Source organism: Heliconius melpomene, chromosome 20 (assembly GCF_056956725.1).
Source record: "Heliconius melpomene rosina isolate 202511_hmr_F chromosome 20, ASM5695672v1, whole genome shotgun sequence".
Lineage (NCBI taxonomy): Eukaryota > Metazoa > Arthropoda > Insecta > Lepidoptera > Nymphalidae > Heliconius > Heliconius melpomene.
Window position 1 is genome coordinate 2,778,020 of NC_140408.1, and position 21,144 is coordinate 2,799,163.

At 39.0% G+C, this 21,144-nt stretch overlaps 2 protein-coding genes across 6 annotated transcripts in view; both read right to left on the bottom strand.

The window, feature by feature from the left end:
- Positions 1 to 1,923: 1,923 nt before the first annotated feature.
- corn (microtubule-binding protein cornetto) overlaps positions 1,924 to 21,144 on the bottom strand; it is a 49,390-nt gene continuing 30,169 nt past the window's right edge. For 3 of the 5 annotated variants that reach the window (XM_085205418.1, XM_085205417.1, XM_085205419.1), the window contains exons 2-12: positions 8,859 to 9,927; positions 8,359 to 8,585; positions 7,828 to 7,955; positions 7,395 to 7,567; positions 6,084 to 6,299; positions 5,359 to 5,624; positions 5,085 to 5,183; positions 4,504 to 4,804; positions 4,183 to 4,291; positions 2,558 to 2,617; positions 1,924 to 2,397 (exon numbers count right to left, since the gene is read on the bottom strand). In XM_085205418.1, the coding sequence (XP_085061544.1) occupies positions 2,203 to 2,397; positions 2,558 to 2,617; positions 4,183 to 4,291; positions 4,504 to 4,804; positions 5,085 to 5,183; positions 5,359 to 5,624; positions 6,084 to 6,299; positions 7,395 to 7,567; positions 7,828 to 7,955; positions 8,359 to 8,585; positions 8,859 to 9,904 (2,820 nt within the window). In that variant the 5' untranslated portion in view covers positions 9,905 to 9,927 and the 3' untranslated portion in view covers positions 1,924 to 2,202. Of the gene's footprint in view, positions 2,398 to 2,557; positions 2,618 to 3,705; positions 3,763 to 4,182; positions 4,292 to 4,503; positions 4,805 to 5,084; positions 5,184 to 5,358; positions 5,625 to 6,083; positions 6,300 to 7,394; positions 7,568 to 7,827; positions 7,956 to 8,358; positions 8,586 to 8,858; positions 9,928 to 21,144 lie in introns of all 5 variants that reach the window. The other 2 variants (XM_085205420.1, XR_014879206.1) reach the window with 2 other exon arrangements.
- On the bottom strand, positions 16,017 to 17,926 carry LOC146527525 (uncharacterized). Its single transcript, XM_085204356.1, has one exon. The coding sequence runs from the start codon at positions 17,924 to 17,926 to the stop codon at positions 16,538 to 16,540; it is 1,389 nt and encodes a 462-aa protein (XP_085060482.1). The 3' UTR covers positions 16,017 to 16,537.

Sequence of the window (21,144 nt, forward strand, 5' to 3'; positions counted from 1 at the left end):
TTCTTTCAATTATATTTTGTTTTTTGAAAAAATGTTTTATGTTTTTAAATAAGTTACGTAAGGAATTTGGATATTTAAAAAAAAGATAAATAAGTGAATTTAAAGTTAACAAACTTGCATTATTATTAATAACTTAAATACTCGCGTATTACTTTCCACGGCTACCCTAAACACTTGATCACGACAACACCAATGAACTATCTATTTCGTTCCAATATTTCCATTTACGTATAATTTTTCGAATAGTTTTTCTAATTAAAATTATTTGTCTTCCAACGGCAAGCAGTGCGCGGGACGGACGTGTGTAATGGCATGGATTGCGTTGTTCTAAAATAAAGAATTTTAGCAAAATATTTCTTTAAAATATGAATAAGGTCCTTAAATTTCGTATTATTAAATAAGTGGACCGTCGCATTTCTTAATTATTAGTTAAATTAATTTTTCAACTAGTTTTTTTATCTAGGCTGCTATAAAGCGGTGTGCTTATGTTTCAATGAAATATGTTAAAGTTTAATTAAGATGATTTTTTGTAATTTTGGCAATTTTTAGAATAGTAAATGCTATTGGCACTTTGTAGTTTCATACAATATATAAAATATAATTTGTAGTATTCAATATTTAGAATGTTTTGCTAAATATACAGATTGTTCATTTTTATTTTTATTTTAGTGACCTTATATAACTCCATTAATTGAACAATCCTTATACTTTAATGTTATAGATTTAATAGTACTTATACTGTTAGTATAGTTAATATGGATGAGGCTAAGCTAAAAATATTTAAGTGTCATTTAATTTATATTAGTATCATAAAATGCACAAAATAGAAACATAAACAATATTAACCATCCTTCATATCTCGCTATAATTGTAATTATTTATTAAAATAAAATCCCGAAAGACTGAAGTAAAATACGAAAATTTATTTTACTACCTAAGGGACTTGGTGAGAACATCTTCAAGTACATGTTTTATAATTTAATCTTAACTAATTGTCATCGTGTCCTATGAGTAGTCTATTTTAAAGTTTTAAATCCACACAATTGACTTATTAGATCACCGTAGCCCAATTTTTTGACCAAATTTTCTTCATTTTTTGTTCATTATTCGTAATACTGATGATTGATTATTAATGAGTACCCTAGGCATAAGAAGAGGAAAGTTTCTACAATATCGAAGACTTTTATCTTTTTTTGTAAGTGGCATGAGTATTAAAAAGGATATTTTAATATTGTATTTAAAATAATACTTTTAGTACGTTTTATGTTCACTAATCTTTAGTTAGCGTAGTCGTAGAGCTTCATATTTGGAATGATTAAGATCAATAATAATTGTTAATAATATGGCTGGCCAATACATAAATATATAAAACATATGATACAATCAGGATCTCTTTAGAATTTATGTGACCATTTCATTATTGTGCTATGTACATATGATAAATTCAAATAAAAATTAATTATAACATATTTCGGTCCAATTGACAGTCGTCAATTGGATGTGGATTTTTCTCTTCAAAGTAAAACATTATGTAATTTAAATTTCAAATATTTCAGGATAAACCATTTACACAATTACTTCACACTTCCAAATTTACATAATGTAAGATACTGGATGTAAAGTGGTATAAATGCATATAGGGCTCTAGGATCTACACTTAAACGGTTTAAACAGAAACCTTTTTGTAGTGACCTAACCCGTTCACTATAAGAGGCCATCCATAAATTGGTTCACACGAATTTCATGATTCTATGACCCCAGCCAAAGGTGATCACATTTGTGATCACTTTACCTCGTGTGACGACAGACACAAGTTTTTAAATTTTAGTAACTAGAAATATACAATTTGTATTTTAATATGTACTTATAAATTGAGGAATTTATTTTTGTTTTAGTTAGTTTTTTTTTATTTACTATTACTCCTTGACACTCAATGTCACATTTTGTCGATCCTCTCCACCCTCTTAACGTTTGACTTAATTTATGAATGGCTCCTAAGTACAGCACAGTCGACAAGTTATGGCCGCTCTGAAGAAAGGCTTTTAAACTTTTGCGCATTGTTGATAGAAAATAATCAAAAATAAAAAAATCTCGCACTCAAATCTGCGCAGCCATTTACAGCTCACTTCAGGGCGGCTACAAACTTTATTAAGACGTCGCTTTCAGTATGGTGTATTTCCATAGTTTGATTCCCAATCGGCCTCACGTGCAGGCAGCAGCAGGGGCGGGTGAGGGCGCGGGGGCGGCGGGGGAAGGACAGGGGGGCGCGCCGTCGAGCGCGGCGGCAAGGCGCTGCAGTCTCTGCATGAGTCGCGGGCAGTCCGCCACAGCGGTCAGGGCTCCGCGCAACGCGTCCGTGCGCCGAGCGCGCGTTATATCGTCGCACGATTGTAATTCCTGGAATAACCATTATGACGTTAACAATCGTTCGCCTTGTTGAAAAGTTTTGGTTGTCTAAGGATAACAGGTTTTAATTTACTAAAAGATATAGAACTGAAAGATCGATAAGCATCTACTCCCGCATATTTACTTAATCATATTACTACTAATTATTTACCTGTTCTATTAATTTGATGTCATCCTCTTCACTGTTTAGAGCTAGCTGACCTTTTAATGCCTACATAAACAGATAAAAATGAAATATAATCGCAATTTAGTAATTGATAAGTTAAGCATGAAAGGAGGTTGCACTAATGCTAAATTTATACTATTTAGTTATTTTGATCTGTTACCATAAATACTTTCTATTTAAACTACTGGTATAGTTTAATAAATGAAGCACAGTTCTGTCTTGTAAGCCATAGTTTGCACTACTGTATAATGAAATTATATTTCAATGTAAATATACTATAAAAAATCCTATTTCTATTGCTTATTATACTTTTGTATTACTCTAATTGTAAGCTTAAATAAGCTATATTGAATATAATGAAAACTATTAAAGACGTAGTAATGTAGTCTGTTTAATAAATATGGTCCTTCGAGCCATGTTTAATGTAATTTTAATAAAATTTATGTGTGTAATTTCTATACTCACTTCTATAATAAATTGTTTTAGATATTTTAAATTGACTTATAATTTACAAATCCATATACCATCAATTATTTACATTGCCCGTGTGTATATACATGGTGGTGGTCGCGAGTCAACGCGAGTACATAAGCGTTGTGACGTCTGTGTGTTCTCTCTCATTAAATTCTTTAAATGATTATACTTGTAATATAATTAAAAAATGTATAAATCTATATGTGTATTTCTATAATAGTAATTGAAGAAATAAATAAGAGTAATACAAATCATGGATACTAAATATGAATATAAAGTAAAAATTTATTATATTATATATTTTTAGTTTATATTCAATAAATAAGAAATTAATGTGATAAAATGAAAAATACTAATAAAAATTATCAATAAAGGGATATTTTTAATTAGCATTTATTTATTGCTTCCTAACTTACTGCTAGCATCTATTTTTAAATTTCTTCATTTTGATTTTTTTACTATACTACAAATTTTATTTATTTATCATACGAGTACCTCTGTATAAGACAACAAATAAAATACATCTATATACAAATATTACATAGAAAAAGGAGAAAGTACTCTAAAGAGAAATAGACAAAGAGAGAGAGAGGGGGAGAGATAGAGAGAGATCACACTTGACATAAAAAAGTGCGTGAAGCGTATAACAGTGTATTAACCTTGTCGCTTTATTCTTGACTCGAGATCGCCAAGCAGGCCCTGAATGGTGTAAATACCTGTTCACATTCAACCAGTTAACGGCACTAACACTACTCTACCAGTGGCTACATTCACTTACTTATTAATTGAATTAATTTAAAACTGTTAACAATGTATTGTTATTGATATTTAAAATAAACTTAATATTTTAAAAAAAGATATAAAAATTTTAAAAAACGCAGCGGGAGTCGAATCTGCTCTTCTTGGATATCGTCAAAGCACTTTGGCGACTAAGCCATATGTTGCTACGTCGAAATTCTTATAAGTTGTTAGCATCTCCATACTCAATATTGTTAAATTATAGTTAACGCTGTATTTTTATCAGTCTTAGTATGTAAATAATAAAGTACAAAATATTATATTATAAAATGAATTAAACTTGTTTGGTAAGATAAAAAAATATCCAGTTTACTATTAAAATTAAGATGTCAGCTTACTTCTATTGACTGTTGATATTCTTCCATTAGAGTTTTGCAGGCTTCCAATTCAGCAAGCTTCTTCACAACGACGTCTGCTACGTTCTTCTCTGTTACTTCTATTTTATCTCTGCAATAAATACATTATATTTTTTTTATTTGACTATTAATAATGATAATGTTCAGTCATAAGACAGTGCCTTGATAATTCTACTATAACAATACTATAAAAGATAGATATTTAAAATATATATCTAAAGGTAATTAGACTTAAGAATCAACACTACATATCTAATAAACAAAAAATCTGGAATAAGTTCAAAATTCAAAAATCGTACACACCTCAACGCATGCGCTAGCGCTGCAGCGGCAGCATCGGGCGCGGTGGCATTAGTTGCGGCTGAAGCGGCGGCGGCAGCGGACAGCGCGCGCAGCAGTTCCGCCAGGCGCAGGTCCAGGGACAGCACGCGGTCTAACAGAGCTCCCCGCGCGGACCTCTCCCCCGCCGCCTCCCACCGTTGACGTGCTGCTATGGCGGCAGACAAAGCTCGCAGTGACTCGCGCTCTGATGGCCAATCTGTTGAGTTCTCAGCGTCTGGGTGTGTTTCTTCAGCGCATATGTCTTCTACTGACGCTTCTGCTTCTGTGTGATTAAATAATGTATAACTTTTTATTAATAATCGAATAAATCGCAAGTACAAACTTTCTACTTCCATAAGAAACTTTCTAAAGAAAGTAAATGAAGGAATACAATTTTGTTATCAATTGTTATGATGTATCAGCTCAAAGATGTTAAGTTGGTGTTTTGTTTCCCTATGGCAAATAAGTAGTCGATGTCAGCTAATACATTCTTAATGACGAGGATTGACCATTAATGTCTATGTAATTTATTAAATACTATATTCGTTATAACTATAATTCACCTTTGTCAATATCCCCACAGGATTCTCTTTCTGGCGACAACTCTTCGCCACTCCAAGCACCAGCACCTTCAGCGCCAGACCACCATTCCTCAGCGTATTCTAAAAACATTTACAATGAACATGTACTAACATGAAAAACAAAGACGAGAAGTATGACATATGTTCGATTTACACATAGTATTATAACAAAGATTTATTTTGAATCTCAATACAATCAGGCACTTGTCTTATTCGTTTTAACACTATGTTTTTGAATTTTAAATAAAAAACATACCCGGATCAGTCACAAGACACGGCTCAGTTTCCGAATCTAGCAGATCAGCAGAATTATCATTGTCATCTGACACCCGCGATCGTTCATCGTCGTGCTGGGCGTGGGGGGTGTGTGGGGTGTGAGGCGTGTGCGGCGTGTGGGGCGTGTGCACGTGCGTCTGCGTCAGTGGCGCGCCGGCCGCAGTGCGAAGCGCGCGTGCTACAGCGCCAAGGAGCCCTCCGCGTGCTTCGTCTTCTGGTGATAGAGTTTCGCCGCTATCGCTGCGGCTAGAAATGATTATGTAATTTTGAGTTTTTCAATACTGATGTATAATGTGCAATATGAATAGCCTAAAATTCCAGGGCTCCCAGACCTACGTCATTTTAAGAAAGCTGAAATTTTGAGGACTATTAGTCCAATATGTAGTTAAGGCAGTATGCGTCCTCACAAACCTGAAAGTTTCAGAGGTAGCGCTAAATAAGTGTAGATCTGTCTGGGAGGATAATTGAGTTATCGGATTGGTCTGGGTGCTTATAAGGGATCTTGAAATAATAAATAAATAATATTTGTAAAATTAAAGCTTACTACTTACATACTTACTTATATAACGCCTGATATTTGCCCTAATTTTAAACAACCTTTAGGACATCTATTGGATGGATCACCGCGAAAAAAACACTACCTAAACTGAGGTATACGTAGTGCGATGTACTAATTAGTCTATCGCAATTGAAATCCCAACTAACCTGCAATAAACCTCATTATGATACACAGTCTGCTGCACGGCGTGCGGCGGCAGAGCGTACGCAGCGCGCACGGCGTCCGTGAGCGCGCGCAGCCGACGCGAGAGTGCGTCGAGCGCGACGACTGCGCCCGCGCCACCACGTGCGCGCGCGCCCGCCGCTAACGCCTCCTGGCGGCGCTGCTCGCACATGCGCACTAGTTGGCGGCATTCTGCTCGTCTGGTTTTACGATTTAAAGAAACTGTATTGTGTACTAAGAAGATTAATATTTTGCTATAATCTAATAAGGCTATTATAATTTCAAATTGCATCTGGCATAATACAAGCAGGGTAAACAAAGGGAACTTTGTATTAAGACACTGCCCACACTTTTTTAAATATTGCGTGTTGAATGGCGGAACTTAACACCGCGCTATGTCTTCTTATCAGAGGAAGGAAATTAAAATAATTCATTCTCCGGGTGTAAATAGAACACATAATCGGACTGTCGACAGTCTTAATAGTAAATATGTTATTTTAGAATAAATCAGATTTCCCCTCTGGAAAGAAAAAACGTGCTATTGAGTTCCGACAACCAAATTGCAGCATTTTGAATTAGATCAGAAAGCAAAGAGCAGGAAAGCGAAATGTCGACGTAGGAAAAACGAGGAAAAAGAGGAAAGTTGAAAAAAATGTTTTCAATATCAGAGGTTCTCGCTGTCAATGTCATGCAACATTAAAAAAAAATAACTAAATAAGATATTTTAACGGAACAAGTACTAGTGAGCAACATTCTTAAATAGATTCATTAGCAAAAAATATACATATGTATACCAATGCCAGTGCTAATAAACTGTTTATAAATAAAACCACTAAACGCACCGATTGACCTGTCAAACAGGTTTTGCATTTCGTTTCCGATTTAAAATGCCTTTAATTTACATAGTTATGTAATTAGTAATCAAAGTTCTTGCAATTAAGAAGAAACGGAGTTCTTTTTAAAACTTCATTAGGTGTTGCGGAATTTATAATAAGGAAAAATATGTATATATATATTTTATTAACACAATTATAGTATAAATATGATTCATTGTATACATAAAATTCATATTGTGAGAATTTACATTGCTTTATTTCATTGTTTTGTTCGAATTCTTTTTATAGTTCTCACTAATCGCTAGTGCAAAGTCCTCAAAACATAACAAGATATTTAATTTATTATTTATAACTATCCCAATATTTTACAGATACACATAACATACATTAAACCTAAAATACACTATATAACAAAATATATTATACAAAACCTTTAAATAACACTGATATTTAAATCACCTGCGTTCCAAATCAGCGCTAAGTCTGACAATGTCCGCTTCAGCTTCACGCAAGGAGTCGCTTAGGGCTCCCGTCTCCGCCGCCAGGAAGTCCTGCATCTCGGCGGCTTCTCGCTCGGCTTCAGCCAGCCTTGCTTGAAGCACGCGACATGTTTCACGGCTGTTGCATGCTTCCTTTAATTAAATAAGCAAAAATATATAAATTATATGCCTTTAATTTAGGTGGAAAATATTTTTTTCTATATTTATCTATTACAACAAAAAAAATGTAAAGTGTTTGTATAGAGGATGTGCTGTATTCTATGGTACACCGTACAAGCTACACATATTTAAATAGTGCCTTAATGTTTTATGTTTCTATTTTAGCTTCTTTGAAAAATTTTGTATTATAAAATTTTATATTATTTAGTACGTAATAAAAAACACTTCCTCACCGCATGTAACTTGTTGCAATGGTCCCGTAAGGCATCTATCTCGCCGCGCTGTCTCGTGGCGAGCTCGCCTGCTGAACGTAACTGCTCCTCCAGAGCACGCAAACAGCCATCTGCGTTGGCCCCGGCGCCTTAAATTGTAATAAGTAATTTTACAGTAATAATATTTTTTTCACAGTTCCATGCTGTATCCCATATAAAGCAGAGGGTAGGCGGAGGGAACTTAATGTTAAGGCACTCCGTTCCCCACTTTCTGTCATTCGAAGCATTGGATGGTATTTGACTATGATCGTATCGTATTGGTAATCATTTGTATATATTACAGGATAAACCTGTTATGCACTTGATGCATCAGGCTCTGACTTATGAGTAACTTCGACAATAAGGTAAACTAACAACAATCACAGATACAAATTTTACTTTTCCTGTCCTCTGTTTTTCGATGAATTAGCTATTTACCTAAATTAAATCTTCAAAGAGTTAAAAAAACTGCTGTATTTAGATCTGCAAAGGTGGTTTTAAAGAAATACATACCAGCACCAGCAAGTTCCAGTAGCCTTTGTGAATTCCTCTCCAATTCTGATATAGCAGCCAGCCTTGCAGCACGTTCTGCAGCTAACTGAGCTTCAACATGCAGCCTCCTTTCTCTCTCTTCCGCGGCCGCCGCCTCCGCCGCAGCAGCTGCAGCTACTAATCGAGCTGTTTCTGTATCCCGAGAGCTAGCCTGCACTCCGCGGTGACAACGCGATACGTCAACTCGACTGGAAATATTAAAAAATACTTTGATTACCGAAACCTAAGATAAAAATACATTTAATTGTTGCCGAGTTTGTAAGTAAAATATATTAAATAAATCAATTTTATACAGATTAAATGTATTAGATATTTTTTATAAACTTTTAGCACAAGTGCGATCCTGTGATCCCAGAGTTACGCATTAATTTCGTAACCTGTTAAAATTAAACTCATTTAATATGTTTAATAATGGTGATAGCACAAGAGCTTAAAAAATGCAAAGAATAAGAAAAACTGACCTCTCTATATTAGGTATAATTCCCGCAAGAGCTGATTCGATGTCAGTTCCAATCAATACGGTTTGTGAGACTTTCTCAGCATATATCCTGACGCGAGTCTTAGTTGCTGTACGAGAAGAAACCGAACGTGTCACAGTTGGCCTTTTAGAAGATGGTGGGGTACTTTCATGTTTCGGTGAAGATTCCAGATCCATATCACGCCGTCTTCGTGGAAGTGTGCCGTATTTGTCGGCAGCAACTCTTGTGGCACTTGTATCAATGACGTTTGGCATTCGTTGACCATTAGTAGGCCATTTCTTCTCATCAACGGGCGAATTAGGCGTTCTACATCTTGCAGTTGATGTTTTAGTAGGTTTGGCACGAAGAGCTGGACTTTCCCTGATTAAATTTGGAAGATCTGTAGTCGGTCGAATACGTGGTTTAGGAGTGAGCGGCCGAGGCTTTTCAGGCGGCGTTGGCTTTTCTCTGCTTCTTGCACGTTCACGCGTTGCTAAATTAGGTCCACGAGGCGCAGTCACCGGTCGCGGAGTTGAAGTACCTATTGGTGAACTTCTTTTTGGTTCGGACACGGTAACGTTTACTCGGCGTCGAGGCCGAGGAGGCGCTCCTGCTAAGGAAGAGCTCTCTGATCCACACCCGGAACCACAGGACACAACACTAGACGCACAAGATCGAGATCCACCTCCACTGCTTAGAGCACGGCCACATCCCTCTACACCACTGTCACTTCCAGCAGCTCCCAACGCCAGTTCATCGCCCGCAGGTAAACTATCGAGATCGCCTAATGATCTAGCATCGTCGATCGCTTCACAGGATCCGTTAACTACAAATGACTCCTTAAAATCTATATTTTCAATTTTACAGTCTTCTAAATTCTCAATACTAATACCACTCTCTTCTTTAACAGTTACAATTGAATTATCACTTGTGTCGTTTAGTGTAATTTCCACATCTTCACTACTAGGAACTATTTCGTCAACGTCGGTCACAATAGGTGGAGAGTTAGTTGCTTCGGGAGCGTTTTTACTAGTATTTTCTTCTTCCATCTCAGTTTTTAAAATCACATGATCTGAAACAAGAAAAAAGTTAGTTGAATGAAAAATTCAAATATCTTTTTAGCAGACAGGCGGATGGTTCCGTGCCAAGTAATCATTTCGAAGCAGTGGCATTGTTCGAGTAAAACGTTCATTGTGCGGCAGCCCTCAGGCCACGGGTCACAATCTCAAGGGAGCTTATTTCTATTGTTCCTGTACGGCTATTCTTAAACTATTCGCATTATTTTCACAAAGTAACCTGGTTTAAACGTAATATGATCCCATAGTCTAGACAGCTCAAATGTAACTGAAAATACCTTTTACAAATTATAATTTACAAAACAATACTAGCAACGCATCTAAAATACAACTCTTCAACCTCTTCAACTCTTCAACATCACTTCCAGAGCAAATGTGGTGATGATTAATTTCAAATTTAAGAACTGTAAATAGTATTTCCAAGTGGGAGTGTAACTAATACAGTAGATATGCAACAAAGCTCTCTGCTGCATGACCCCTATACCTACATGTCGCATACATCGAGGCACAAAGCGTTCCCACGGAGGCCTGCATTCAATATTGCGACATCCATTCACATACACGGCCAACTTTATCTCAATGTTTTGCACATTTAGTGAGCTTATAGTAATTTTGTATGCAGCAATACATGTTTAAGTAGTAAGATGTAATTATAATTTTAAATTACTAATTATATGATTAAAAAATATTTAAAGAAGCACAAAAGTCTAGTGATTCATATTTTTTAATATTGCAAGTAGTTTTTCCTGCCTGCATAAAAACTTGATATCTAACATGAAATATCAGTAAAAGATAAGAAACCGACTAGTTAACACTACGATTATTCTATTTACCAATAACTGCGATAAAATCGTCTGATTAGAGGTTAAGCACCAGGCTGATGTAATATTAAGTGTGGCATAAACTTATTTAAGATTAATAGTTTATAATTACCAATATATACTATTTTTTAATTTTTATTTTCGAGTCTTAATAGGAGTTTAACGTTCGGCCTACCCTGCCACGTGTAAAATACTTATAGAATACTTTCCTAGTATATTTTATTTAAAATAAATATATTTATACCAAATAATAAACAAAAAAAGCTAGAACCCATTATAAAATTCTCGTGAGTCACACAGCACAGAGAGGTACGTATTCATTAGCCATGGTGCCGACAACCATGACCACCACCGACACGCCGTCTGCTCACACACTCACTGTATATCAATATTTATTTTTAGCTTTATAAGAACTAGCATGGTTAATTAAACGTGTAGAAAGGCCATGGTGAAGGCTCAGTCAACGACACTTGTCATTCGTGAAGATGAAGGTCAGCTCTGTTTAGTTGACAATGTAATATGCATTCAGATTTTACGCTTTAAAATATATAAAACTCTTAAATTGTTCTTTGTTTACTTTAATAAACTTAAACATGCGTATATATATAGCAGACATTGTTTTGCGTTTTATCAAAATAACTTGCAATCAAATATGATTGATAACAAATGAAATACTTCAGATTTATCAAAACGAAATCATTTATATTCAGTTTTCGTTACTTATATAATATATATACATATATATTACAATCAAAGGCTTTTAAACATAATCCGCTAAGTATATAAGCTAAAAATCTATGTAATAAAATTTTATGTACCTATATATACAATCTATTTTCTAAATACAATTTCTATTCACAGACTTTCGTCGTGTTGGAGAAAACGACCAAAATACAAATAAGCTACCGTAAGTAAACACGCACCTTCTCAGTATTCTAAAAAGGTTTTGAATGACATTATTTGCGTAAGTAACAAAGCACGTAGCGCACGGCTTTTCACGTTAATCCTCGTTACTAAAGGTAACGATTTAATATAAGTAAATTACAGCTAACAATCCCTCGTTTGCGCAAATATGCACCTAAATAGACGCCATTATATCTGTTAAATCATTAATTTATGATAAATTGAAAATAGTAAATTTAGAAATTAATTATATTGTGTTAGATTTGAAGGGCTGGTCGTAGAATATTATTATATATATATTGGATATTTGTTGATTATGTCAATTGAGCTAACCGAATCAAGAATAAAAAACAATCTATGAAGGACAAATGAGTGGTAAAGAGAGACCTCAATTTATCTCCACAAGACAAGAACAAGGACCCTCCGAAAGAGGTTGACGAAAGTGGATGAGGAGAAATTTTTGTGTTCCGATCTCTCTAGCTAGTGATAAAGCGTAAAGCTAAAGAAAATCCCATATATAATTTCTTCAATGACTTAAATTATATGTAAACTAGAAATGAAATCAAATATATAAGTGGACGTTTAACCAGTAACACCTATTTTCGTCGGCAGTTAATAATATAATTGGGATAAATGGGATATTACATGAAAACGTGCCGACGTACGTATGTATGTCAATTTGTTAAGAACTAAGAATTTTATAGTTGTAGCTCGAACTCTGTTTTGAAACTCCGAATATAGGTTAATGTGTATTGCATAATAATAGACTTAGCACTGCTTGTCGCACTTTGAGCCATATCTACAATAGCGGAAGTGTTTGTGCAATTAGTTTATCCATTACCCATCCTGTTGATCTAAAATAGAACGTATTAAAAATATTATATACGTCTTACAAATAAAAATACGCATTTTGCAAATAATGATAACGATTAAAAACTAATAACGGGATGTCTGACCATTAGATTTTCTGTCTCTCCTGCGGCGGCACAAGTATCTGATTGTAGACGCGACAGGTTGTAGGTTCGATTCCCATTCGAGGAAATTACATGTTTAATATTTTCATTTCTTCGTTCTGCCACTTAACACGTAATGCCTCCAGAATTCGGCGTTAAGCGGGAGCGGAGTGTCTTAACATGAGGCTCTTTATGCTAAAACTTGAAACTAAAAAAATAACAAAAATATTTCTTGACCTGTATAAATGATCTTTATAATGGCGATTAACACGGGGTGTTCCTTCATTTTAAGTGGACTTACTACTACTTTAGTATTAAACCAACTTTGAATGATTTAGAATATTTAGATATAGTATACAGGTACAATTCTAACAAGATAATAAGAAATCAAAATTCTATATACACTTTCAATACAATCCAAGTGACGTTATTGGTAGAGTGTTATTGACAAGACTATACTAATAAATATCTATTCGTAAAAGGTAAATGGATTTGTAAACATTTTGTCGCGAACTGACGGGTGTAGAATAACATCCACGACGCCGCGAGCGACGACCGATATACGTTAGAGGACAAAAGGACGAAGATAAAATTAATTTGCGGTATTTAACAAGCACTTAATATTAATTTTCATTTTTGTTCCAATATTGTTTTTGTTATACCATAAAGAAAATAATAAAAATATAAATGAAAAGTTCTATAATTTCCACAGTTTCTAATTTCATTATTTGATAGTTCAATTTTTTTTTTTTTTTTTTTTTTCGAACATGTGGATAATGCTGTTAGCCCTATTGGCTTTTACAGCGACACCGGTTGGGTAGGGAAGAGGGTACTCTGTCCCTGAAGAAATGCAAGCACTAAGTGGCTGCCTGTGAGGAAGTCGACGACTGTAAGGGCGCCCCCTGCGGGACTCGAACCTCGGCTTGCGGCCGTCGAGCGGACTGGGATTTCACCTATGCTAAGCAAACCAGCCGCGACATGAAGTCGCGACTGGGGACAAATTAGACTACTCTAAGGGAGCTAACGGTCCCTAACCGCTGGGCCCGACCGCGCCGAGACGCGATCGAGCCGTTGAATAAGCTGGACTTCGTCGTCGATTCCGTCGACGACGGTGTTTGTGTCGTGTGTGAGTAGTGTGTTTCCTACCTACATACGGGGCATTCGCTATGGTAATGGCGTCATCGGAGTCTAAAAGGACGCTGCGCGGGCGTCTACGTCTAGGGAGTGCATTAGGGATGTAATCACACGCATTAACGATGAGGGGATTCGCGTGCGAGCCTGCGCGCTCAAAGTAGCGCTTCGCTAAACGTTTGCAATGCTCGTAAATCGATTCCAGTTCAAAGTCTCTATGTAGGTCGACGTTACGCACGAACCAGGGACAACCTGATGCGATACGTAAGAATTTATTTTGTACCTTTTGCATGGGATCTAGCTTAGTGTGCGCGAACGCTACACAAGCATAAGAGAGGACGGGTCTTATACAAGTTTTGTATAGTGTCAGCTTATTTCTAAGTGACATTTTACTACGCTTGTTTATGAGATAGTATAATCTATTAAGAATGAATTTAGCTTTGTTGCAAGCTTTCGTGACGTGGGGTTTGAAGGAGAGTTTAGAGTCTAATGTGACACCTAGATATTTGACCTCTTTTTCCCAGGGAATGGCTTTATCTAATAGATAGATGGTAGAGATTTGCTCTGAACGAGCGCGAGGGAAGAGTATCGCTTTACTCTTCTCTGGATTAACCTCGATTCTCCATTGGCGGAACCACACACCAAGTACGCGGGCCGCTTTCTGAAGTCGATCGGCTATTATGCGTGTGTTACGCGAAGAGGTGTATAGGGCGGTATCATCGGCGTACATAGCCAAGTGTACATCCCTGGTACGAGGTATGTCTCTTGTGTACAGCGCGTATAACATAGGAGAGAGGGTTGAACCCTGGGGGACGCCTGCGCGGAGGAGGCGGGGGGAGGAGAGAGTTCCTTCTACTTTATAGCGGAAGTATCTATTTGACAGAAAATCCTGCAGGATGCGCACGAGACAGTCTGGCAAGCCAGAGCGCCGCAGCTTGAAAATTAAGCCGTTATGCCAGACCTTGTCAAAGGCTTTCGCTACGTCGAGAAAAATGTCGGCAGTATGTCTGCGGTAGGAAATTTTTACTTTATATTGGGCTATGTGCTCTACCACGCGATGGACTTGGTGGATGGCGGAATGTTTCTTTCTGAAACCGAATTGCTCTTTAATGAGCAGAGATTTGGCCTCTACCACCTCGGAGAGTCTAATGAGAATGATTCTCTCATAAATTTTTCCTAAGCAGCTGAGAAGGCTGATAGGTCTATAGCTAGAGGGCATATTCCGCGGCTTGTTAGGTTTCGGTATACCTATGACAATGGCTTCCTTCCACTCGTCGGGGAAGGTGCACGACATGAGAAGGGAATTAAAAATAATGACCAATAGAGATAAGAACTGAGCCGGAAGGGACTTAAGTGTTCTATTAGACAATTTATCGGGCCCCGGGGCCTTCCTATCTTTGAGATTTTTGATGATGTCTTTGACCTCGTCTTCCGAGGTCGGGCGGAGCGATTCCCCTTGCGGGGGCGTCAGCGCCCATTCTGCGACCGCGGAATCCACGCGCGCAATGTGGCTCGGGTCGCAGGGCTGACTACTCGGAGTACATTGAGTCTCTAAACTGTCAGCGAGACATTCCGCTTTTTCGGTGTCATGGGCGGCAACTGATAAATCTGGCCTAATGAGAGGAGGCATAGTCGAGAGACAATCGACTCTAAAAACACGCGACAGCGCCCAGAATGCCTGGTGCGATGGAGCGAGCCCCTCGAGCTTTTTATTCCACGACTCCCCGCGCAGAAGTTCGAACTCGAATCGAACTCTCCTCTTTAATCTATTAAATTCCCTACGATTATCGTCAGTCGGGTATGCGTCGTGTCGTCTCATTGCTTTATTTCTGCGTCTAATCAATCGTCGGAGCTTTTCTGAGATTTCAAACCTACCTTCGGGTAGGTTTGGTACCTCTTTCGAGCAGCTCTGGATTGTGTTTTGAATATATTCGGTAAATTTATTCGCCGCGTCTATTGCTAACTCCGCGGAGTCGGCGATGCCAGGTATTAATTCCTTTAAAGGGGATTCATTCGAACGGAGGAGCTTTCCAAATTTCCTCCAGTCGATTACTGTTTTAGTGGGTGGGCCTGAGGGGCGCACCTCGCCTAATTTGAGAATGACAGGACGGTGGTCCGAATCGAGGTCGGGAATTGTTTCTATTGAATGTTGACATAAGCCTACATTCGATAGAATCGCTATGTCGAGAACCTCGCCTGTGCCGTGGGCATTAAGGCGGGTGGGTGAAGGCGGGCCAATAACGAAAGCATTATATTTACTAATGAATTCAAGGAGTCTCCTACCATCGGTATGAGTCATCGACGAATTCCAATTTTTATGTTTACAATTGAGATCCCCGATCAGAAGGACCGAGTCACCCATACTAAGTAGCGATAAAATGTCGCTTTCTAATAGTTGCCTATTTCCCGAACGATAAACGGAGGCAATAATCAATGGCTGATGGCCTGTGAGGAATACCTGGCACACCGACGCCTCGGCGGCTTCAAGAGACGGAGGGTCGAGCGGTATACAGTGTAAATTCTTTTTGTACTAAATCATAGTGCCGCCGCCTTTGGTGGCCCTATCATTCCTTACAAACCTGTAGTTCGCAATGCTGGGACTGCGAACCCCGGGCTTAAGAAAAGACTCCTGTATACAAAAGATATCTAATTGGTGAGTGTGAGCGAAGGCACTCACTGACTCACGTTGACGTTTGACACCATTAGCGTTAAAAGTCGCTATAGACAGGGCTTAATACGCGCGAGTTGCGAGTCAGCGGGTAATGGAGTGAATCTATTGATGACCGCCATTGGAAAAGTTATTTAGATATGGAGCCCGCGATGGCTTCCAGGAGATCGATATGCTCGATTATCGCTTGGGCGCGGTCGTCTGGACTATTCGTATTCCTTAATTTATTCGCGAAAATTTTGATTTCGTTGAAGTCAAGAGATCTAACTAAATTTAGCACTAGTGCGAAATCGTTACCATTAGAGAGGGCGGCGCGTGAGGGCGCAGGGGTGGAGTTGGGAGCCCCGACCTTGACGGTCGGCGGCTTGACCGGCGCCGCAGCGCGGGCTACTACCGGAGGTGGCGCGGGTTTAAGCCACGCGTTCTCCTTAGGCTGGCGGGCGGGCACGTATTTAGGAGCCGGCTCCTCTATTTTGAGATTAGCCCCCCTGTTTTTGCCTCCGCGCCGGGTGCGTCTGCGCGGCGCGCGGGAGCATCCGCGATAGTTCGCGGGATGACCCTGCGTCTGACAGAGCACACAGCTGGGAGGGACGGCGGGATCGGGAGCTTTGCGGGGACAATCCGCAGTGGCGTGATCGTCTAGGCACTTAACGCACCTAGGCCGCGCGAAACAATTTTTGGCCGAGTGGCCGTATAGTTGGCAGCGATGACACTGCCCTATGAGTCCCCTCGAATGTGGGGGTTCGACCCTGATGCCGGTGAGAGAGCACACCGACCTCAGGTTGAAAATTTCCTTTCCCTCTTTAGTGAGGTCCAGGACGACAAGGACTATATCAAATTTCGCTTTAGTGCGAGAATTGTAAAGCCGATGCGCTTGGCGCACGGGGAAACCCTTATTCCGGAGATCGGAGAAAACAAGCTCTACGTCTAATTCTTTCGGAATGCCCTTTAGAACTACGCGCAATTGGCGCTCGTCCTCTAGGGCGTACGAGTGGTATCCTATTTGATATTCCCTAAGGAATGAGGTTAGTTGTCGGTGCTCCGACGAAGTGGCTACTTGTATTTTGATTCCTACCTGCGTTAGGCGCGCGGTGGTATAGGAGATATTTTGGCTGTTAAGCCAATCAGAAACTTTGTCCCATTTGTGTTTTTCCTGCATGTAAATGGGCGGCGGAGGCTTGACACGGGGGGCGCGGGGGGTCTCGGGCTCTTCCCGCTCGGCCGCAGTTGCGGGGGCAGGGGAGAGGGGGACCGGCGACGCGGCGCCATTCGCACGGGTGTTTTTGCCCTTGGGCTTATTTGCCTTCTTGGGCGGCGGGGGGGCCTTAGGGGCCTTGGCCTTACGTTTGGCCGAACGAGATACGACGGTCTCGAAACCGTCGTCTGAGTCATCGGAGGAGGAACAGTTGTTCGCCTCCATTTCGTTACCGGACGGTTGCGGTGAACGGGGGGCGCGGGGGACGCGGAGAAGTTCCCTCGGCGGGGCGACTTCGGAGTCGCTCGGCCCGTCCAAGAGCATCGGCTCTACTTGGTCAACATCGGCACTCGGGCCGTCGTCGGGCGGGTGAGAGTTCAAAAAATACTATTAAACTATGAAATAATTATTACTAAGTATTGAGGTCAGTCGTGGTGCAGCGGGCACAAGCGCGTGACTGTAAAAGTAAACGCGACAGGTTGTGGGTTTGAAGTATTTAATATTTTTATTTCTTCCCTCTGGTGGTATCCGGTGGTATCAATGCCTAAAGAATTCGGCGAAAAATAGAGAACTAGGAACGGATTGTCTTGACTCTAGGTTCCCTCTGCCTACCCCGCTGTGTGCGGGATATAGCGTGAAATTTCACGCAAATAAAGAAATTACTAAATCCATATGCATCGTACAGATAATGTTGTCTAAAGTTACGCGGTGTTATAATAAAATGGCAAAAAGTTTATTCTGTCATTAAACCTATTTTAGGCTATAGACAACAGAATAATAAAACATGTTGCCAACTACTGCCTATAAACATTTGACTGGGCGTGTTAATTTTTTATACCATTAGCTGACATCATACTATGATTACCCGCAAATCATTGGCTTCTATGTTTTCAACTATCATTATAGCATAAATATTATTAAATAAATTAAAATGCAGTAAAGTAAATATCTATTAAAATATTGATTTTTTATTATTATTCTTTATTTATTTGTACACCACTTAAATAAAATACAAAAAAAAAAATGTATAAAAAAGTGATCTTATGGCTAAGCAGCCAGCTCTTCCAGACAACTTTTAGAGTGAAAAGAGATTATCATAATTCTTAGGTGGGTGGTGGACGTAGTTAAAGTTATTTATTAATAAAAAACTAACTAGAAGTTTTTAATACTATTCTAAGTGAAAAATTTCATAATACAAAAAGATTGCAACACATTATATGTTATACGACGTACCTATAACAAAAAAGTTCTTCAACCATTTAAGTTCAATGAGGAATGGTAATAGGTGTGAAATAATGCTTCAAAGTTCGTTACAGTAAAGTGTTTACGTATACAAATACACTAGTTTTTGTTTCATTAAAAATAATCAAGTAGTTATGATTTTACAGGCATTTGAAGTTTGCAAAAATTTCAAATGCCGCTAACAGTCCCGCGGCCGGCGGTGACGTCACAGGTCTGGCAAAACTCACTAGTCGCCAACGGTGATAGGAGATCTCGCGCAGTACTTTGTTTGTTTGTTACTCGCTTGTGTTTAGTGTTAATACAATTAATTAAAATGGATGAAGGACTCGAAAAAGGTCAATCGGATAACCTACCTGTAATAGATGGATTTATGGTTGCCGATTATTTATCGTATCGTAAGTACCAAACTTTTTATTCAAGTTCAAAGTAGTAAGATTGTTTTATAAGTAAAAATAATATAATAATAATATAACTAAATTCATGCAGTAAGTTGAGCATGCACAATTTTTTTTTATGTAGATTTTTAATGTTTTTATATATGTATATCTGAATAATATTTTTATTGTGATTATTGAAGATCGGCAAGAGAGAGTTATGGTCATGATGCTATTGCGTACGTAGAGCAGGTTATGTATGTATTGCCAAATTTAGATTACAGCAGAACACCGTGCAGGTATTAAACTATATTATTGCAGCTTAGAATGCAATGAAAAGAAACAATAAGTTTATACGTAATCTGCGAAGATTGTGCCGCCAGCAGAGGTGATTTTAAACATACCATGGCATTTATAATGGGCTACATCGTCGAAGCGACGAGTCTTCAACAACTGCAACCGAGTCTTCTTTTTCTTGGCATTAATCCCGGCGTATGTTGCCAGGGTCTGCCTTCCTGCCTAACCTACTCCACTTTACACGATCTGTAACGTCCTGAGTGGTTCGACCATTGGCACTCATGTCCTGCATCACGACATCCAAACACCGCATTCTTGGGCATTCGGAGGTCTAGCTCCAGGTACAGGACAGACATAGCAAGGAACTTGCATCCGACATAGGTCCTACGCCGGCGCGCAACGTTGCCATACCATCTTAGGCCACGCTCTTTGAGCTTATCCGCTACGTCATGGACTCCAAAACTACCTCGAATGCGTCAGACCGCAGCATCTTCATTTCCGTGACGTGAAGCTCCTCAGCGTGCCGAGATAGTGCTGGCCAACATTCGCTGCTGTATAATAGAACCAGTCAGATGATGCTCTTATATATCAGCCCGTTGAGCTTGGCTGGTATTCGGTCACAGACCACACCAATAACCTCCCACAATTTGACCCAGGCAGCGCTTATCCAGCCATGGACATCGTGATCGATGCCTCCAGACTCATGCATAACGGATCCAAGATACTTGAAACTTTTCCACCTTAAGGGCTGGCTCAGGACCTATAAGGACATTGCTCGAGTCCGCGCTCCCTCAGGCTATGTATTCGGTCTTCGACACATTTTGTTTAAGACCGCCGTTCTCAAGCGCACCCTTCCAGAGGTTCACTTTACGCTCCAGCATTAGTTGCTTCTCTTCAATGAGTGTAATGTCATCGGCATACATGATGATGTATGCCGATGACATTACACGGCTTACGGCTTACGGCTGATGAGCCGTGGAGGCTGGTCCTGGATGTGAGCCGTGACAGTACACTACAATAAATAAGAACGAACTAAAAGCCGAGCCTTGGTGACCCCCTACTGTGATCTAAAGGATTTGGTGTCGACAACAGCAGTCCTAACCATCGCGAATCGCAAAGCGGGATCGTAGTACATATCTCTGATAATCTCAAAATAGGCCTCAGGGATCCCTTTGGATCGCTATGCCCTCCAAATACATTGACGAGGCACACAGTTAAAGGCGTTCTGCAAATCTAAAAAGGCCGTAAATCTAATGCAGAGCTCTCCTTTTTTTTTCCTGTATGCCTCCATGAAAGTTCTGAGTAGTCTCTCCATTAAAGTACTGATTAAATTTGTGGTAACGCCCAAGCCAAGCCAAGTGTTGTTGGAAAAAATTCAAGCTTTCTAGTATCGATACTACAATAAAAATAATCAAAGCTAAAGATTTTGGTACAACACACCATGAAACCGAGCAGGATAGAACTGTTTTTTTGACAAAGTACTATCCAAACTTCAATATCTTAAAATACAATGCTCGCTATTACATTATGTATGTAAAAAAAAGATTTTAAAAATATACCTATATATTATTTATTAAACGGAACTAAATTTGTGGTGGAACGCCAGCTAAAGAAGAGCGCGAACTGCGA

Coding starts and splice junctions, on each gene's coding strand:
- LOC146527525 (XM_085204356.1), bottom strand. CDS start 17,926: ATGCTCTTGGACGGGCCGAGCGACTCCGAAGTCGCCCCGCCGAGGGAA.